Below are 21,619 nucleotides of genomic sequence, written 5' to 3'. Positions count from 1 at the left end.
AAACCATCAGGTAATCATCATCATCATCATTGGATCGGATCGTTACCTCCAGGTAGTCGTCCAGTCCCAGCTTGGTGAATTCATACTGGAGGTGGACTCGGAAGTTCATGTCCTCCACCGAGTGGACCACAATGTTGATGAACTGCATGCAAGCCACCTGGACCCCACAAAGACGGGTTTAGATATCTGCTATCATACGTTTTATTCAATTAATGACTTTTTTTTCTCACGAGGGTCCAGGGGGTGCTGGAGCCTATCCCAGTTGTCTTGGGGCGAGAGGTGAGGTAGCCAGCCAATCACAGGGCACATATAGACAAACAACCATTCACACTCACATTCATATCTATGGACAATTTGGAGTTGCTAATTAATTAGCCTAGCATGTTTTTGGAATGTGGGAGGAAACCGAAGTACCCGGAGAAATCCCACGCATGCACGGGGAGAACATGCAAACTCCACACAGAGATGGCCGAGAATGGAATTGAACCCTGGTCTCCTAGCTGTGAGGTCTGCAGGCTAACCACTCGACCGCCGTGCCGCCCCTAATATAGTTTTATAAGTTTTTTCATGTTTAATGGCGACCAGTCCAAGGTGTACTCCGCCTCTCGCCCCCTCACCCTTGTGAGGAAGTGGTAGAAAATGAATGAATGAATGTAGAGTCGATCATACCATGAAGTCGATGTTTCCTTCTTCACCACGGAAGTAATCCATCAGTCGCTCAAAACGATGCTTTTCTTTGCAGACCTGAGAAAAACATCATCGTTTTATCAATTTGTGGGAAACAAACATTCACGTGAAACCTTTATGCAGGGGTCTCAAACATGCGGCCCGCGGGCCAAATGTGGCCCGCAGGACACTAGTTTGAGGCCCCCGCCTTGATATGAAAGTTTAATGTCAGTGCGGCCCGCGCAAGTTTGATATGGATGCTGTATGGTATCATGTACCCAGATAAAATTATTACGTTTTTAATTAATGTTCATGTTAAAGGTTAAATAACTGTTAATAGTTATCCTCCCTATCCTTGTGGAAGTGGTAAGTTTTTGGCTATTTAAGTTGAAAGGAAATCACTTGAAGGCTACCGTTGAGGTCGCTAGCTCTCTAGTTTGCGAGTTAGCATGTGTCTCAAGACCCTGCAGTTGCGCAATATGTTGTAAATAAAAAGAGTATAAATGTGACTATAGTCGTGTTTTGTCATGTCTACAGGGCTCTAATAATGCTTTGTTCATTTTAATATGAAAAAAATCATTTGTCTACCCACCAACTATATGTGCTTTCTTAAGTTTTTATTATTATTATTATATTTATTTATTACTGATTGATTTTCTTTATTCTTGATTTGTTTATTTATTTTTCATCTTATTTTGTGTAGAAAAATAAAAATTAAGATATTTGAGAACAGTGGAATGTTTTATCAGAGCTTTTCTTGTAGAAAATTGGAACCAAAGCGAAGTTTTTTTTTAATTTTTTTGTTTTTAATAAATGCGTTTTTTGTTTTTTTGTGGAAAACCTGATGCGGCCCAGTCTCACCCGGACCCGAGCTCCAGTGGCCCCCAGGTAAACTGAGTTTGAGACCCCTGCCTTAATGTGTTTTGATGATTAAGTTAATGCAATAGAATGTAATTCAATACAACCATGAAGGATAAATACTGCGTCACGTCTAGTATTATTATATTATTATAATGAAGTCAAGACCTGGTGAGATAACAAAATGGTGCCTACATGTTAGACCTAATGCACTTGAGCTAACGTCTACAACCGATATTAACTCCTGCGTGGCCACTGAATAATAGCCTTTCCCAAAATATACCATCTTGTTTTGGTATTAGCACGTCTGCACAGGAAGTAGTGGCCCTCTAATCCTTATCATTGTTCGAGGTTGGCTAACATCTGGGGTCCTAATGAGGCTAATGACCTCTGACGGGCCGCCACGGAGCTCCGCTCACACCCTGCGTGGAGGTGAAAGATCCCAGAGCTCCTCGGCTTTCATCTCTGCTTGTTGAAGCACCCCACGTAAGGTGGCGTGTTATTTTGGAAGCACTTGCTGTACATTTGGTTTCTACCTTTTATAAATTTTATAAATAAAGTTTATAAATGCAGTGTATCATATTGAGGATAGAAAATGATCAAATATCCAGTATTTATTGAATACTGAATTCCACTTGCTGTACATTTGGTTTCTACCTTCTGCAGAGGTTTGGTATGAACGTGTGTCTATTTATTATGACATTTAAATCAAAGGGAAACCTCTTTGAAGTTGTCAAACGCAGTGTATCACATTGAGGATAGTAAATGATAAAATATGCAGTATTTATTGAATACTGACTGATATTACCAACCAATTATCCAAGCAATACTTGAGTGGGTAATTAGGTGCAATTTGGGTGTGACCGGAAGAGACACATTTAGAAATGCAGTTTATCATATTGAGGATAGTAAATGATAAAATATGCAGTATTTATTGAATATTGACTGATATTACCAACCAATTATCCAAGCAATACTTGAGTGGGTAATTAGGTGCGATTTGGGTGTGACCGGAAGAGACACGTTTATAAATGCAGTGTATCATATTGAGGATAGAAAATGATCAAATATCCAGTATTTATTGAATACTGAATTCCAAACCAATTATGCAAGCAATACTTAAGTGGGTAATTAGGTGCGATTTGGGTGTGACCGGAAGAGACACGTTTATAAATGCAGTGTATCATATTGAGGATAGAAAATGATCAAATATCCAGTATTTATTGAATACTGAATTCCACTTGCTGTATATTTGGTTTCTACCTTCTGCAGAGGTTTGGTATGAACGTGTGTCTAATTATTATGACATTTAAATCAAAGGGAAACCTCTTTGAAGTTGTCAAACGCCGATAGGATGATCTCGTGGCCTCCTCGAACAAGGCAGACGGCGGCCAGCAGTTCAAGGACCAAAGCTTTTGTCCTGCAAGTGTGGGAGTCGCCGGTTAGGACGGCACAGAAAGTTCCTCCAAAACAAGCGCTGCATATTTTATGAGTACTGTAGTCATACTAAGTGCTGAAGAAAGGCTTGAAGAGCCCCCCCCCCTTTCATTATGAAGTGATCAGCCCCCCCCCCCTAGCTTTAATCACTAATCTCCTCTCAGTAAACATTCCCCTAATAGCCTTTAGGAGGCCCCTGATGCGTAGAGAAGGTGTAAGCACCATGGAGAAAGACAGCCGTATCATATGAACGGGCCGCAGGGTGTCGCCTATTGTTTGAGCCAACCCCCCCGCGTCCATGGCGATGGCGGGCGAGGCCTCTGTTCTTACCGTGAGCTCTTGTTGTTCAAGCTGAGGGCAATTTCATTGACGGCGTGCGCATGAGACATGACCATGTTGAAGCCGTACTGCATGAGGAGGACACAGATAGAGAAGATGAGAAGTGAAATATATATTTATGTGTACTTTATGCAGTACTTCGACATACAGGAAGCGTCATGACAAATACTCAGGTTTGTTACCTGGTAGTTCATAATGGCTCTCAAACACATGACGCACACGTGCACGTCGTCCTTCTGGCTGACGAGTCGGGAGTTCTTGATGGTTTTGCTGCTGGAGACGGAGCCGTAGCTGCAACACGTGGCGAAGGTTATTCCTTGGTAACAACGGTTCAACGCTTTCAATGTGTTGCTTAAACGCCGAGTTTGTTTGATTTATTGATGGCGCCGTTCACACGACTCTCGTTTAAGCGTATCGCAGTCGGAGTGGATACAGCGGAGAGAGAATGAGGTCTGGCAGGGAAAACCCTGACGGTTTAGAGGTTACAGATGCATGATGGGAGATGTTTGCTTTTGTGGCCGCCGTCAAGAAAAAGTCAGAGAAGAGGCGGTTATGTAAGTGGGCCGTGCTATCGCAGTTAAAACTGTAGGCTACATACTGTATGTATACACTCAATGGCCACTTCATTAGGTACACCACATTCAGGGGACCTATTGTGCTTTTCCCACTGTGTGTAGCTGCTCTATAGGAGTCCACAACTCAATACAAAGGGTTGAAAAATGAACATAAGATAATGCTTTTTTTGGGTGTGACTGTAAGAGGCATGTTTATAAATGCAGTGTATCATATTGAGGATGGAAAATGATCAAATATCCAGTATTTATTGAATACTGACTGAAATTACCAACCGATTATCCAAGCAATACTTGAGTGGGTCATTAGGTGCGATTTGGGTGTGACCGTAAGAGACACGTTTAGAAATGCATTGTATCATATTGAAAATAGAAAATGACAAAATATCCAGTATTTATTGAATACTGACTGAAATTACAAACCAATTATCCAAGCAATACTTGAGTGGGTAATTAGGTGCAATTTGGGTGTGACTGTAAGAGACACGTTTAGAAATGCAGTGTATCATATTGAAAATAGAAAATGATAAAATATCCAGTATTTATTGAATAGTGACTGAAATTACCTATCAATTATCCAAGCAATACTTGAGTGGGTCATTAGGTGCGATTTGGGTGTGACCGGAAGATACACGTTTATAAATGCAGTGTATCATATTGAGGATAGAAAATGATCAAATATCCAGTATTTATTGAATACTGAATTCCAAACCAATTATGCAAGCAATACTTAAGTGGGTAATTAGGTGCGATTTGGGTGTGACCGGAAGAGACACGTTTATAAATGCAGTGTATCATATTGAGGATAGAAAATGATCAAATATCCAGTATTTATTGAATACTGAATTACAAACCAATTATGCAAGCAATACTTAAGTGGGTAATTAGGTGCGATTTGGGTGTGACTGTAAGAGACATGTTTATAAATGCAGTGTATCATATTGAAAATAGAAAATGATAAAATATCCAGTATTTATTGAATAGTGACTGAAATTACAAACCAATTATGCAAGCAATACTTAAGTGGGTAATTAGGTGCGATTTGGGTGTGACTGTAAGAGACACGTTTAGAAATGCAGTGTATCATATTGAAAATAGAAAATGATAAAATATCCAGTATTTATTGAATAGTGACTGAAATTACCAACCGATTATCCAAGCAATACTTGAGTGGGTCATTAGGTGCGATTTGGGTGTGACTGTAAGAGACACGTTTATAAATGCAGTGTATCATATTGAGGATAGAAAATGATAAAATATGCAGTATTTATTGAATAGTGACTGAAATTACCAACCAATTATCCAAGCAATACTTAAGTGGGTCATTAGGTGCGATTTGGGTGTGACCGGAAGAGACACGTTTATAAATGCAGTGTATCATATTGAGGATAGAAAATGATCAAATATCCAGTATTTATTGAATACTGAATTCCAAACCAATTATGCAAGCAATACTTAAGTGGCTAATTAGGTGCAATTCAATCATGGCTCATACAGGTACTGTATGTATATCGTGCTGAATGAAATAAAGTGAGTAAATAAAGCAGCTGCTGCTCTTTCCTGGCTTGGGTCTGATACAGATTCATAATGAAATGAATAATGAATAATAATAATAATAATGAATAATGAATGTCATTCATAATGAAAGTAAAGAGTTGAAGTCAAGCAACCTATAAACTGTTGAGCATTCAGGCTCGGCTAGCATGCTGATGCGCGTCCGCAGCTCCCATTAGGTCAGCAGGGCGGGTCGTTAGTAGGAACAAGGTAACGGCGGACAGAAGCCAGCTCGGCGATACGTACCGGAAGACAGACTGGCGGGCAGAGCGCACCAGAGAGTTGCAGAAGGGCTGAGTGCTCACGTGATGCAAGTCCTCTATAGACCTGCTCCATGATTTAGCCTTATCCGAGAGGACATCCTCCCCATTCTCCAGACCCTCAAAATCCAACCTGGGCCATATACAGACATACGAGCGGACACGGGGGGGGATGCAGGAGGGGCAGGTTAGGTGAGCGAGGCAGCAAGGGGGGGGTTATCACAAGAACTGTCATGGAGCTGCATCTCCATTCTCATTGGGGGCCAAGTGGAAGCATCACACAAACACTATAAGGACAAAAGCCTTGAAGACATTTCATGACCAAATTTCCTTTTAGGTGCCAAAATCTTGGAAAACTAATCCATTAAAGATCAATTCAATTTCCATGTAGGTTTGACGGCCAGGTGTCCCAATACTTGTGTCCTCATAATGCACCGTATCATATGTCAACGTTCAGCTAGCTAAGTATGCAAAAAGGTAAACAAACACATCCAAAGAAGCACATTTTTCATCCGTGCTACCCGAGCCAGCGTCTGGTAGGAAAAAGTTCCCGGCCAAAGCGGTGAGGCGCGGCTGTGTTTAAAAATACTCACATGACAGTACACTGGGCGAAGGAGAGGTACTGCACCAGGACGTCGAGACCTCTGTTCTCATCGTTGAGGAACTCCCTCACCCACCTATGACGCAATGGGAACACAGAGGGTCAGTAGGGCACCACGACGACAAGGCACGCCCTTATCCTGCGCGGCGGGAACGGGGACGGAAAGAGTCAAATGTGCAAAAATGGAGAGCAAAGTCAGCATTAATTAAATCAGGGGTGGGCAAACTACGGCCCGGGGGCCACATGCGGCCCACTAAGCGTTTGAATCCGGCCCGCCAGTTGCTTTCTAACTTTGAACATACATGCTGGCAACATGACTTGCAAGTCAGATGTCTTTTTCAGTAAAAAAAAAAAAAAAAAAAAAAAAAATTAAAATGTAAAATTCAAGTTTGATGTTTAAAGTGCTCTGGAAAAAAGGGATATATGGAACATATTTAAAACATATAGCTAATAATCTGACACGTTTACAGATAAAATTATACAAAGTAAATAATAATAAATATATAAAAATATAATATAATTGATATATAATGTAATTAATAATATAATTATAGTATATATAATGAATTATATATATAATATGTAGATTAAATATAATATATAATATATATAGAGAAATATATATAGACAAATAATTCAAGGTGGACTGTTAGAATTATAAGCAAATACAAATATATACAAATATATATACATATATACAAATACATAAATAAAATAAATAAATAATAAATATATGAAATATAATATAATATATTAAATATAATATATAATAATAAAATTAATATATATAATATAATTAATCATTATAATATATAATAAATAAATAAAATTAGACAAATAATTCAAGGTGGACTCTTAGAATTATAAGTGTAAAATCGTGTGTGTTTTAAAAAATATATATATTCTGGCCCCCCAGACAGTTTTGTTAACTCAATGCGGCCCACGAGTCCAAAAGTTTGCCCACCCCTGAATTAAATGATTGTAATGGGCATGCCTCACATTGACACTCAATTGAACTCCGGTTGTCTGGTCAGAGACGCACAAAACAAGGAATAGTTAGAGAGGTTCTAGTTCTAGGCTGGCTTTGGAATGACACCAACAACCTCCGCCCCCGCTTTGCCGAAGTTTTGGGTTAAAGTTTCCCAAAATAGACTTCAAGTTTAGCTTGTGAAAAAGCCAGGAAAGCAAATAGGAGTCTTGGATGGAAGAAAAGGAGACGAGGAGATGAACAAGGGGAAGGTGAAAAAAGAGGCATGATCACTGATTTCCTGTCTACCCCCCCGCCCCCCTCTCTTTCCTTTGGCCCCCCCCCTTTGCCTCCGACCCTTTCCTCTCTCACCACCTCTCCCTCAATTCAGCTGCAAATAGCTCACATTTTCTTGGCAATGCCAGAGTCAGACAGTAGTAAAGCACACGACTCCATCTTGGCGACCGCCCCCCGCCTGGGAAATACATTCTAACTTTTTTTCCCTTTTTTCCGACTAATCGCTATGGAAAAGCCGTCTTTGCTCCTGGAGTATTGGTGGGAAATGTTAGTTTTGGTAAAGTTGTTGCGCCTAACTTTAACGACAACGAATGTGGTTGAAGGTCTGAAGGAGCGCCGTCGCTGCAGCAAGGAGCATGCAACGCAGCGCGCCGGCACAAGGTCGCCATCCGCGCCGTAAACGTCCCGAGGTTCATCGGCCTGTCTTCCTGTCCTTCTGGCGCACACAACAAAGCTTCCTGCTCGGCGTTATATGGGGGGGGGGTGAACAAAGCAGCACAATGGCTACCATCTGGGCGTTATGAGTCTCCGTGCTATGAAGTGAAGCTCCGGAGCTTGGCGGCTTAGAACAATGGCAGGGAGATCCGAGGACCTGAGAGAGGTTTTCCTAAAGTCCTAATCTAATGAAAGAAAATGAAACCTACCCGATGTGGTTTGTTCTGAGAGATATTTCCAGTTCCCTTAAGACTTTGGTGGACTCCTGAACCCTCCTGCGAAACTTCTGGAAGACACAAATAAAACATGGCGTTATTTATGCACCATGTCCGCGTTTGTGGTTAAAACGCTTGCCAACCTTTCTTGTGACGTCAGGGTCTAAGTATCCTCGTATTTTCTGGATGTACGTGTAAGGTGGATTCTTCACTTGAAACCTCTCCTGTAAAGCAAAACAAGTGAGGTTACAAACTGGTGGTGACACTGGTTTAGTGAACACGGGCCACTATGCAGCTGGACTAGCCCACAAACCCGGTGAAGCCCTACGGATTTGGGAGCGTGACCAATCACAGTGGAGGCGAGCCACGGGTGGAAGAAATTAAAATAGACATTTTTTATGCGGGAAGCACGAAATCCAAAGAATAGGCACAGATTCTGGAAGATCTAGAAAGCTTTCTGTGCTGGTTATTGTGTGTAGCTGCTCTATACGAGTCCACAACTCAATACAAAGGACATATCATGTCCACATTAAATATGCACTAACGTGGGTACAGAATATACAACAGGTAGTAAAAGTACACACGCTAATGTTTTTTCATACTACCGTATTAGCACTAGCATACTTTATTTGCTGCATCGATGTTGGTGTAAGCCACGCCCTTTTTTTTTTTAGCCAATTTTTTTTTATAGCAATTTTAGTCCTGGTAATCTAAAAGTACCTGGTCACAAATGAGGTCCCATTTCTTCTCGTTGTCGTACTGCCTGAGGAGGCGGGCTTTGTCCGGTGGAAGGTTCATAGAGTTCTGAAAGTGTAAAAAAAAAAAAAAAAGGAAGCGTTAATAGAACATAGTACATCTGGCATCATTTTGGATAATTAGCACTGATATTAAAATACTTTGAAACATAAGTGGATGCATACATTCAAACAACAATAAATTGTCCAATTAAGTCGTTTATGTACAGTACATACCTGACCACAAACAAACAAAAAAAATGGCTGTAAAAATGTCCTTGGGGGAGGTCATAACTCTCAGCTAGCATAACATAACATAACATAACATAACATAACATAACATAACATAACATAACATAACATAACATAACATAACATAACATAACATAACATAACATAACATAACATAACATAACATAACATAAAGCAGAGCGTTCTCTGAAATAGATTCTTCAATTATTCCAGTACATTGCAAGACTTTTTGTGGTAGTAACTTTTTCAAAATTGTAAATATTACATTATATAATATGATTTAATGATTATGTTTTCCACTGCCAGTTTCTTGTGGTACTCATACCAACATAACCAAAAACTATTGGCTCCCATTCCATTCATAATTCATCTTAATTGAGCAACTGGAGCCCAACCCGACCAACGTCAGAGCACACTTCAAATGTTGGGGATTTTCATGCTGATCTCACTTCCTGTGCTGACATTCGACATCCTGCCGCGGCGGATGATCCCCGCCTAGTACACGTCTCGGTTCTCACATTTAAGGCCCCGCTCGCCCATCAACCACAACAACCACAGTCAAAACACAACACGGTGCGCTAATCCCTTTGCATCCTGAGGCATTCAGGATCAAATTCAACACTAACTGCTTTCGTTTGTGTTTGCAGACCCAGACGTGTTTTATGTCCTCGTGATGGTGGTTTGGACTGGTTAGGTCCACGACGGGGCGGTGCTCGTAAACGGGGTCGGACAAGGAGATCAAACTAGTCACCTCAGCTCTGAAGAAACATCAACCGTTGGATAAAGACGCAGTACTTCATTACTATTGAGTTTAAGTACAACTCAGTAAGAGTCTGGCAGCTTTCAGGTGGGGTACACCTTGGACTGGTGGGCAGCCAATCACAGGGCGCATATAGACAAACAACCATTCACACTCACATTCATACCTATGGACGATTTGGGGTGGCTAATTAACCTAGCATGTTTTTGGAATGGGGGAGGAAGAAAAAAAACAAACACACAGAGATGACCAAGCAGGGATTCGAACTCAAATCTTCCTGACAACATGCTAACCACTCAACCACCGTGCGGTCTTAACAAATATATATATATATATATGGAAAACATTTGCTCCTGTGACGAGTACTAGCAGCGGTGGAATATCATGTGAGTGTATTTTCAGTTTCCACTTTGCCCCCCCCCCCATCAGTGCACCATGAATCATCTTGTCTTCAGACAACTAAAAACACACGCATGCATTTGTTTTGCTTCCACATGCAACCATGACCTCCTTTGGCAATATACTGGGCCGCAGATGGCTACCGAACCGCACTTTGGACACCCCTGCTATAAACAACCACAAACAGTTGCCATTGGAAATAAAGGCCCACATGTTCGATGCTGATAAAGTGTCCTCCACAAAACCCACACAGGAGAGGAAAGAGAAGCAACATGCATACCAGATGTCCGGAATTACAGGCGGAATGTGTATTGTTGTTTATGGAAGTGAATTTTCTCTACTCTGCACCCCCGACCGCCCCCGCCGCCCACCCTACTTTGTCTCCGTCTGGGAAGAATTGTACTTAAACAATCTCAGCATCTTCTCTTTTCTGAGCATCCTAAATAACAGGAGATATGGTGGTCAATTGGGGCGGCACGGCGGTCGAGTGGTTAGCGCGCAGACCTCACAGCTAGGAGACCAGGGTTCAATTCCACCCTCGGCCATCTCTGTGTGGAGTTTGCATGTTCTCCCCGTGCATGCGTGGGTTTTCTCCGGGTACTCCGGTTTCCTCCCACATTCCAAAAACATGCTAGGTTAATTAGCCACTCCAAATTGTCCATAGGTATGAATGTGAGTGTGAATGGTTGTTTGTCTATATGTGCCCTGGGATTGGCTGGCCACCAGTCCAGGGTGTACCCCGCCTCTCGCCCGAAGACAGCTGGGATAGTCTCCAGCACCCCCCGCGACCCTCGTGAGGATAAGCGGTAGAAAATGAATGAATGAATGGTGGTCAATTGAACATGGCGGCGATAAGAAATGGTTACTAACTGATGCCTGATGGTTACCAAATCTTACATTGGGTTAAACAATACTCATCTATTGGAGGGGAGCAGATGCGTGTCAGATTCAACACTTGAAATGATGTCCGAAAAGTACTACTTAATTGTAAGAAGGTCAGATGAAGAGGTCAAAAAGGACAGGATTTTTCCTTTTCGAAGTAATTTGAGCCAAGTAACAGAATTTGTTTCACTTTCTCCTGCAGTGATATGATCATCCACTTCCTGTGTTTAGAAGAAGCTAAAAAAAAAAAAAAAGCAAGGCAGACGGCCGAGACGCTTTATTTATTTCTGGGACAATTTTCGGGGTAAAATAAAATACAGGAGAAATAAGTGTGTGGTATTATGGGCTGCCCACGTATTTTACTCCTTCTGCGCTGACCTGACTTCAATGTGAAGCTTTGTTTTGGTTGCTGCGGTGTAATTCCCATCTTTTGACATTTGAGCTATTTTTTTATCTCGTCATAGAAAACGGCTAACAATGGCTGGTGGGCAGGGTCCCAGTTTTCCCTCTGCTGCTGTTTAGAGCTAGATCCAGTTCAAAGGTTGGTATAGTATAATACACAACCTGATGGACTGGTTCTATTGCTTTTCTATCACGTGTGCTGCTGATGTGAACCTTCCAAGATGATACATTTACCATCCATATCGGAGACACAACCAGGGCGGCCGATAGTTGGTATAGACCACAAAGTATTCCCAACTTTCCTGTGCACTGATGACCAATTCATGTTATTGTTAAAGCAAGAATCTACCCTTCTATTTATTATTTTACTAAAATAATTGCTGTGTAAAAGGTCAGTAGCCCTTTAAAGGCCAAGGAACCACATTAAAAACCTGGTTTATGCTTCTACGCGAGGTGCCAGCATACAATACGCAAGCTCATTCTTCGCCCTCTAAACCCACTTTCCAAAATAAAAAAATCTAATCTGTAATTGCTCGCCTTTTCGTATTTACTTGTTTAAAATGAAGAAAAAAAACTTTTCCCACAATGTTTTGCATCTGAGCAACGCATTCGTCAGGGTGCTGCGATGACGTCAGCCTCCCTCTGGGCTTCGCTGGCTCTCTCTGGTAGACAGAGACGGCATCGCAGCGCCATCCGCCATTTCCTTTGCTCAAACGAAATGTGTTTCGGACTCATATTGGTACATGTTTGTATATTTAATCACAAATACATTTTGAGTGTTAAGTTGCTGTGTGAAGACTTATTTGTTGGATGACGCTGTGAGTAAGAGGAGATTGAGACAACTTTCGCAGGCGTTTATCACTATTGATATCACTATCAAGTTTAGGTCGGGAGGTCCACCGAGTAAATAGTTCCCCACACAAAGGTTCCTTCTCCGCACGATGACCGCAGAGTGGACGTAAGCTGTTAAATGAAGAATTGTAAAAAGATGAGATTCCTGTCAGGAAGCGGCGCCAACAAGGAGCAAGGAAAACAATGAAAATGGGGCCGGGATGTTTTCCTAAACCAGATTAACTGAGCGTATTTTAATCCAATTGAAATAGTGGATGTGTTAAACCGGCCGGATCTGGATTTAGTTCGACTTGTCTTGTTAGGGAAGTGAAAGTTTAAAGAAAGAAAGAAAAATAAACAGCGGCCTACGCCCACAAAAGTACCAAAGCAACCCCGAGGATGAGAAATGATGTGGGCGACGATGTCAACCGGTCATGTGATCACAGGAAGATGAGTTTACATGACAATATCTTAAGATTTATTTATCATACTGACTTCTTAAGAATGAATCTTGGAGATATGGTTCCTATTCTTCCCTGTGGAAACAATGGAGAGGAGACAGGATGAGCGCACGGCTGTTAGCGTCACGGGGTTGCCAGGACTTCCTGAATGTGTCAGGGAATCATAAACTGATCTGTTCTGAATCTGCGATGTTGAATATGAGTGATTGTGACGGCAAACAATAAACAATATGCTGATGTGCATATCGTGAATCCTGGGTGTTTTTTCCAGCTCGGAGGTAAGAACTGGGAGTGTGAGAAAACACTGCCCCCTTTTCTCTGAGCGGACATTCGATCAGGCTGTCGCTCTTCGGATCGGTAATCCGAACTCGGTGGCCACAATAAAGCCGGAATTTTACACAAAGATTGTGGAAAACCGTAAGCAAACAAAGAAGACGATTCTTTGTTTACGCCTCTTGATGCTTGTTTGCTAACCAAAACACTGACCGACTCGGTTACAGGTCAGAGCATGAACGCCATTTGCATGGAAATATTATTATAGTATTTTTTATTATTTGAAAAAAATAGTGGGCGGCGCGGTGGTCTGGGGGTTGGCGCGCGGACCTCACAGCTGGGGGACCAGGGTTCAGTTCCACCCTCGGGCATCTCTGTGTGGGGTTTGCATGTTCTGCCCGTGCATGCGTGGGTTTTCTCCGGGTACTCCGGTTTCCTCCCACATTCCAAAAACATGCTAGGTTAATTAGCCACTCCAAATTGTCCATAGGTATGAATGTGAGTGTGAATGGTTGTTTGTCTATATGTGCCCTGGGATTGGCTGGCGACCAGTCTAGGGTGTACCACGCCTTACGCCCGAAGACAGCACCCCCCGCGACCCTCGTGAGGAAAAGCGGTAGAAAATGAATGAATGAATGATAAAATTAGTGTTCCAGGTCACTCGGAACGCCGTTCCCATGCGGATGAAACCATAAACTACTTTGCTGTTTTGACCTGAAAACGTTTCCGTGTGGATCGCCCCAACCCCCTCCGAAGGCCTACAATGAACAAATAGGTCGAAACTGTCCTTAACTGTCATGGCCGACACGTCTCTTCAACATTGCATGGAAGTCGGGATCAGTACCTTTGGAAGTTTTTAGCGGTGTTCCAACTACAGCGGGATCACACTTAGATGTTTATGGAGCTCCAAACGTCAACAAACTTGAGAGGCCCTTAATTGTCTTGTATCCAAAACTACAGAACATCTCTAATGTCTCACGTCTAACTCTGGAACATCTCTAATGTCTAACGTCTAACTCTGGAACATCTCTAATGTCTAACGTCTAACTCTGGAACATCTCTAATGTCTAACGTCTAACTCTGGAACATCTCTAATGTCTAACGTCTAACTCTGGAACATCTCTAATGTCTCACGTCTAACTCTGGAACATCTCTAACGTCTCACGTCTAACTCTGGAACATCTCTAACGTCTCACGTCTAACTCTGGAACATCTCTAACGTCTAACGTCTAACTCTGGAACATCTCTAATGTCTCACGTCTAACTCTGGAACATCTCTAACGTCTCACGTCTAACTCTGGAACATCTCTAACGTCTCACGTCTAACTCTGGAACATCTCTAACGTCTCACGTCCAACTCGGGAACATCTCTAACGTCTCACGTCTAACTCTGGAACATCTCGAATGTCTAACGTCTAACTCTGGAACATCTCTAACGTCTCACGTCTAACTCTGGAACATCTCTAACGTCTCACGTCTAACTCTGGAACATCTCTAATGTCTAACGTCTAACTCTGGAACATCTCTAATGTCTCACGTCTAACTCTGGAACATCTCTAACGTCTCACGTCTAACTCTGGAACATCTCTAATGTCTCACGTCTAACTCTGGAACATCTCTAACGTCTCACGTCTAACTCTGGAACATCTCTAATGTCTCACGTCTAACTCTGGAACATCTCTAATGTCTCACGTCTAACTCTGGAACATCTCTAACGTCTCACGTCTAACTCTGGAACATCTCTAATGTCTCACGTCTAACTCTGGAACATCTCTAACGTCTAACGTCTAACTCTGGAACATCTCTAATGTCTAACGTCTAACTCTGGAACATCTCTAATGTCTAACGTCTAACTCTGGAACATCTCTAATGTCTCACGTCTAACTCTGGAACATCTCTAACGTCTCACGTCTAACTCTGGAACATCTCTAATGTCTAACGTCTAACTCTGGAACATCTCTAACGTCTCACGTCTAACTCTGGAACATCTCTAATGTCTAACGTCTAACTCTGGAACATCTCTAATGTCTCACGTCTAACTCTGGAACATCTCTAATGTCTAACGTCTAACTCTGGAACATCTCTAATGTCTAACGTCTAACTCTGGAACATCTCTAACGTCTCACGTCTAACTCTGGAACATCTCTAACGTCTCACGTCTAACTCTGGAACATCTCTAACGTCTCACGTCTAACTCTGGAACATCTCTAACGTCTCACGTCTAACTCTGGAACATCTCTAACGTCTCACGTCTAACTCTGGAACATCTCTAACGTCTCACGTCTAACTCTGGAACATCTCTAATGTCTCACGTCTAACTCTGGAACATCTCTAATGTCTAACGTCTAACTCTGGAACATCTCTAACGTCTCACGTCTAACTCTGGAACATCTCGAATGTCTAACGTCTAACTCTGGAACATCTCGAATGTCTAACGTCTAACTCTGGAACATCTCTAACGTCTCACGTCTAACTCTGGAACATCTCTAACGTCTCACGTCTAACTCTGGAACATCTCTAACGTCTAACGTCTAACTTTGGAACATCTCTAACGTCTCACGTCTAACTCTGGAACATCTCTAACGTCTCACGTCTAACTCTGGAACATCTCTAACGTCTAACGTCTAACTTTGGAACATCTCTAACGTCTCACGTCTAACTCTGGAACATCTCTAATGTCTCACGTCTAACTCTGGAACATCTCTAACGTCTAACGTCTAACTTTGGAACATCTCTAATGTCTAACGTCTAACTCTGGAACATCTCTAATGTCTAACGTCTAATTCTGGAACATCTCTAACGTCTCACGTCTAACTCTGGAACATCTCTAATGTCTAACGTCTAACTCTGGAACATCTCTAATGTCTCACGTCTAACTCTGGAACATCTCTAATGTCTCACGTCTAACTCTGGAACATCTCTAACGTCTCACGTCTAACTCTGGAACATCTCTAATGTCTAACGTCTAACTCTGGAACATCTCGAATGTCTAACGTCTAACTCTGGAACATCTCTAACGTCTCACGTCTAACTCTGGAACATCTCTAATGTCTAACGTCTAACTCTGGAACATCTCTAACGTCTCACGTCTAACTCTGGAACATCTCTAACGTCTCACGTCTAACTCTGGAACATCTCGAATGTCTAACGTCTAACTCTGGAACATCTCTAACGTCTCACGTCTAACTCTGGAACATCTCTAACGTCTCACGTCTAACTCTGGAACATCTCTAATGTCTCACGTCTAACTCTGGAACATCTCTAACGTCTAACGTCTAACTTTGGAACATCTCTAACGTCTCACGTCTAACTCTGGAACATCTCTAATGTCTAACGTCTAACTCTGGAACATCTCTAATGTCTAACGTCTAACTCTGGAACATCTCTAATGTCTAACGTCTAACTCTGGAACATCTCTAATGTCTAACGTCTAACTCTGGAACATCTCTAATGTCTAACGTCCAACTCTGGAACATCTCTAATGTCTAACGTCTAACTCTGGAACATCTCTAATGTCTAACGTCTAACTCTGGAACATCTCTAATGTCTAACGTCTAACTCTGGAACATCTCTAACGTCTCACGTCTAACTCTGGAACATCTCTAATGTCTAACGTCTAACTCTGGAACATCTCTAACGTCTCACGTCTAACTCTGGAACATCTCTAACGTCTCACGTCTAACTCTGGAACATCTCTAATGTCTAACGTCTAACTCTGGAACATCTCTAATGTCTAACGTCTAACTCTGGAACATCTCTAATGTCTAACGTCTAACTCTGGAACATCTCTAATGTCTAACGTCTAACTCTGGAACATCTCTAATGTCTAACGTCTAACTCTGGAACATCTCTAATGTCTCACGTCCAACTCTGGAACATCTCTAATGTCTCACGTCTAACTCTGGAACATCTCTAATGTCTAACGTCTAACTCTGGAACATCTCTAATGTCTAACGTCTAACTCTGGAACATCTCTAATGTCTCACGTCTAACTCTGGAACATCTCTAATGTCTAACGTCTAACTCTGGAACATCTCTAATGTCTCATGTCTAACTCTGGAACATCTCTAACGTCTCACGTCTAACTCTGGAACATCTCTAATGTCTAACGTCTAACTCTGGAACATCTCTAACGTCTCACGTCTAACTCTGGAACATCTCTAACGTCTCACGTCTAACTCTGGAACATCTCTAATGTCTAACGTCTAACTCTGGAACATCTCTAATGTCTAACGTCTAACTCTGGAACATCTCTAATGTCGCATATAAAAGGCCCGGTTATAAATAACTGCAGGGATTTGTCATGAATCAAGGAAAAGGAAGTATTCTTTCATTCCTATGAGGCCGACTTCCTGTTTGTTCTTGTCGGCGGTGCGTCCGAGCGGAGCCGAGGGAAGCCCCCGGCCAACGGACGATATCACGAGGAATGACAGGAATGCAGGTACGTGAATGCCTCAATAACTCAGGCCGGCCACGCTCATTGACAGGAAAAAAAAAACTTCAAGGATTGTTTGCCTGCATACTAAATGATGTAGTAGTAGTAGTACCAAAAGAGAGTACACGTTTTGCAAGAATGTAACCTTTGTTTCACAACTTTATGAGAAATAACACAAATGAATCAACTGCAAACTACTATGTGGCACCTGATTAAAAAAAAAAAAAAAAAAAAAGCGTACACCAAAGCGTGTGTACCAGCACAAAAGACACCGGGGGTTGAGGCCCCCTTTCTAAAACAACACAGACTGACAGAGTCCCCATTGTACTGAGGAGGAAACCACTTCTCCAAACCGCTGCCTTGCACGGTGCAGCTGCATTCGCCGCTTGAAATCATACGCGCACACACACACACACACACACACACACACACACACACACACACCATCAGGTAGCGCCAACAAAGACCAAATCGTTTATGTCAGTTTGCGACTGAGCATGCGGCGCCGTTTGATTCCTCCGTGATGTGAGTGAACACAGACAACCCCACACGTTGTACGATAACTGCAGACGTGGTATATCTGCTCTGTTCTGCACTTTAACCTTATACTCATTGATTTTAAATACTCATTTAAAAACATGATCTACATACAACAACAACTACAATACAATACAATAAAATACAATGCAAACAAACAAGCCAGATTAGGCACAGCAAGTGAAGACCGGGGCTGGAGCACAGACCTAAAACCTTGCTTTTTAATGCTAGGTTAGACTGGACACACACAAACTAAAAAAAACACGTCTAAAAACCTCAGGTAGGGCTTTAGAAGAAGGAACTGATGTTTGGGTTGGTCACCTGTCCAGACACAGTCTCAACTTCTTGTTTTTTAATGCACAAGATTAGACACAAATGCAATCCAGAAAATGATATGTAAATGTTACAAAAAAGTGGGCTAATAAATTGACAATAAAAAGCACAAATACTGCGGATTTCAGAAAACAACAGATGGAATGATACAGCACTCTACAACAAGCAATGAAGTCTGTAAAATTAAATAATTTTTTTAAAAATCCAAAAATTGTTAACTATAATGATGAAAATGGTAATATTAATGATGATTATAATAATGGTAATAATGATAAAGACTATAACAATAATGATAATAATGATAATAACAATAATAATATTACAATGATAATAATAATAACAGGTGAAAACAAGACAGTGGCATGAACATGATTATATCTTGCGAAAAGGGGTAGGCATTTATAAGCTTTTGCTTCTGCCTACTCCTTTTGGGCTTGTGATCACATAGCTGAATACAAATGTAAATAATGGAAAGTTATATTTTCATTGATGTAAGAAATGTACTGTAATGTTTCATATATTTGGCCAAAAAAAAACCAACCTGACCTCTACTTTCCACATAAGAGCAAGGACAGAATTACCGAAGCACTAAAACTGCTCCTAAAATGCGGCCCACTTGGGAAATTGCAGCCCGAGGGCGTGCGGTGCCAAGTGGACGGCTGAAAAACCAGTGAACTGCACCCAGTCAACTCACATGATCCTCTTCTTCCTCTGAAGACGCGACCGTGCCCAAGAAAACTTGGGCACATAGATGAATGTAATGGTAATGCTAATGCTAATGCTAATGGTTTTATTTCATTTGAACATGCATCAGATTCCAATTGAGTGCATCCCATAATCAGTTCCCAGTTCCACATGTCCAAAAGGAGTAGGAAGAAGCAAAGCTTATTCAATCCTACCCCTCCATCTGGTACTTTTACAATCACTAACTGTTACATTTGTTCACTTCCTGCTTTCCTAATATAGTTTAAGGTTTTTTTTTTGTTTTTTTTTTAAATTTCATTTGTTCACTTCCTGCTTTCCTAATATAGTTTAAGGACAAATAAAATAAAATAAAATAAAATAAAATAAAATAAAATAAAATAAAATAAAATAAAATAAAATAAAATAAAATAAAATAAAAATAAAAATAAAAATAAAAATAAAAATAAAAATAAAAATAAAAATAAAAATAAAAATAAAATTACATTTTTTGTCATGTACCAAAGTACTCGGTGATATGAGCATCCAATGCCATAATGTGTACCATAGTGCGTGTCAATATAGTGATATATATAGCACATCATGACTGGTTCAAGACTCTTCATCCTTGTATTTAGCAAACATCAACTGCTTGTATTGTTTCTTGAATTGGCTCATCGTTGTGCATTGTTTGATTCCCTTACTCAATCCATTCCATAGTTTGATTCCACATACTGAAATGCTATGGCTAGCATAACGTAGTCCTAGCGTAGAAGTGTTTCAAATGTACTTCTTCCCTGAGATCATATTTCTCTTGTAGAGAAGTATTGGATGACATTTTTAGCTAATTGCTTGTTTTTAGATGTCATTTACATGATATGTTCGGTAAACACCGCTAACATCTTGTCTCCATTAGCTCCACTTTTCAAACCCTTCCGTTTTCTTTAGACTTGAATAATCAGCTAGTCCAGGGGTCGGCAACCTTTACTATGAAAAGAGCCATTTCACCCACTTGCCCACTAAAGAAAAATAGCCTGGAGCCGCAAAACGTTGTATGTTTAAAACAACATTGGAGGGAATTTGGGGGTGTCAAAGTAGTTCAGATAAAAAAAAAAGACGAGTTGGAGTACTCTTGCTAGTACTGGAGATAAACTTTTGTTTTTAAATGAGCTCTAATTTATTTTTTAGAATCGTCAAATAACTCATTAATAATAATTAATAACTCAAATAACTCAAAGTATTACTCATTTCCCTTCATGTTAACCTGTCAGAGAGAACTGGATAGTATCCTGTCTGCTCATTCAGTCACCAGTCAGAACTCAGTCAGGATGCATTCATGGTCTCACACAAAGTTGGATTTTTGTAAACTCATAACGAAGATGTGCATTTTCACCACTCGGGTGCTTAAAAAATATTCAAGCATTGCAAAGGGAGCCGCAACAAAGAGGCTGGAGAGCCACATGTGGCTCTGGAGCCGCGGGTTGCTGACCCCTGAGCTAGTCTGTCTCTCCGTTTTTTTTTTTGTTTTTTTTTTACATGATGCAACTTTATGTCAACAAGTAAACCACAACGGAGCTGGATTAATGTGACTAATCAGTTAGAACGCTAAAACGGTTCCCATGCAGGCCCCTCGACAAACAACTGAATACGTGTGCGCCGTTAAAAAAAAAAAAAAAAAAAAGTGGGTAATGTCATTACCACTGAGAACAGTGGCAGGCAGCCACGCAGTTCAAAGGGAATTTTCCCTCTCGGAGTTCTCCTGCGGCTTCAGTGTGACGAGACCGCAGGAACCCGCCGGTGGACGAGTGAAAGAAGATCCCGAGCCAGACGTGCACCTTTGAAAGTGCCACCCACTCCTCTCGCTGGTGTGGGGAATGTTATGTTTGAAGCACGGTGGATTGTGGGAATGGCGAAATAGGACGATATAAATAACACCGAATGTTGGAATGAAGCAGACTGACGAGTGAGTAAGAGTTACCGAGGGATGGCCAGAAGAATTGATTCAATGTTTGATTGCCTTGTGCGGAATTTAGCTGTGGATTCATCAGATCTTGAAGCAATGAGGTTTTAAGAGTGTCAAGTGGTGAAGATAGCTCCACAAAAGGCATCCGCTGTCTGGAAGTGATGACCATTTTTTATAAACTTCCCTTACCATCCATTCCTAAATGTTCTCTATGGGATTTAAACCAGAGGAACATGTGAGATGATCCAAAAGAGTGATGTTATTCCCCCTGAAGAAGTCCTCGGTCAAGACTGCAGTGTTGTATCGTTGAAGAACCCAGCTGTGACCACACAGACCAGGACCATCAGTCATGGGGGAAGCCATGCAACATCTGCATGCAACCAGTCATGGTTTGACGACCTGAAGGTCCAGTGGTCCACTAAATGAAAAAACACCCCAGACCAAGATGGACCCCCCTCCACATTCCTCATTCTCA

The 21,619-nt window shown here is 41.4% G+C and overlaps 1 protein-coding gene across 2 annotated transcripts in view; it reads right to left on the bottom strand.

Moving 5' to 3' along the window:
* The window catches only part of LOC131137269 (formin-like protein 3), a 40,207-nt gene that overhangs the window by 12,178 nt on the left and 6,410 nt on the right, over positions 1 to 21,619 (bottom strand). For both annotated transcript variants that reach the window (XM_058084997.1, XM_058084998.1), the window contains exons 3-12: positions 8,922 to 9,005; positions 8,345 to 8,425; positions 8,196 to 8,272; positions 6,280 to 6,363; positions 5,673 to 5,819; positions 3,483 to 3,591; positions 3,292 to 3,368; positions 2,851 to 2,944; positions 670 to 744; positions 47 to 157 (exon numbers count right to left, since the gene is read on the bottom strand). In XM_058084997.1, the coding sequence (XP_057940980.1) occupies positions 47 to 157; positions 670 to 744; positions 2,851 to 2,944; positions 3,292 to 3,368; positions 3,483 to 3,591; positions 5,673 to 5,819; positions 6,280 to 6,363; positions 8,196 to 8,272; positions 8,345 to 8,425; positions 8,922 to 9,005 (939 nt within the window). The remainder of the gene's footprint in view (positions 1 to 46; positions 158 to 669; positions 745 to 2,850; positions 2,945 to 3,291; positions 3,369 to 3,482; positions 3,592 to 5,672; positions 5,820 to 6,279; positions 6,364 to 8,195; positions 8,273 to 8,344; positions 8,426 to 8,921; positions 9,006 to 21,619) is intronic.

Source organism: Doryrhamphus excisus, chromosome 10 (assembly GCF_030265055.1).
Source record: "Doryrhamphus excisus isolate RoL2022-K1 chromosome 10, RoL_Dexc_1.0, whole genome shotgun sequence".
Lineage (NCBI taxonomy): Eukaryota > Metazoa > Chordata > Actinopteri > Syngnathiformes > Syngnathidae > Doryrhamphus > Doryrhamphus excisus.
Note: the sequence above shows the minus strand (reverse complement) of the source record. Positions and strands in the feature narration are given on the sequence as shown.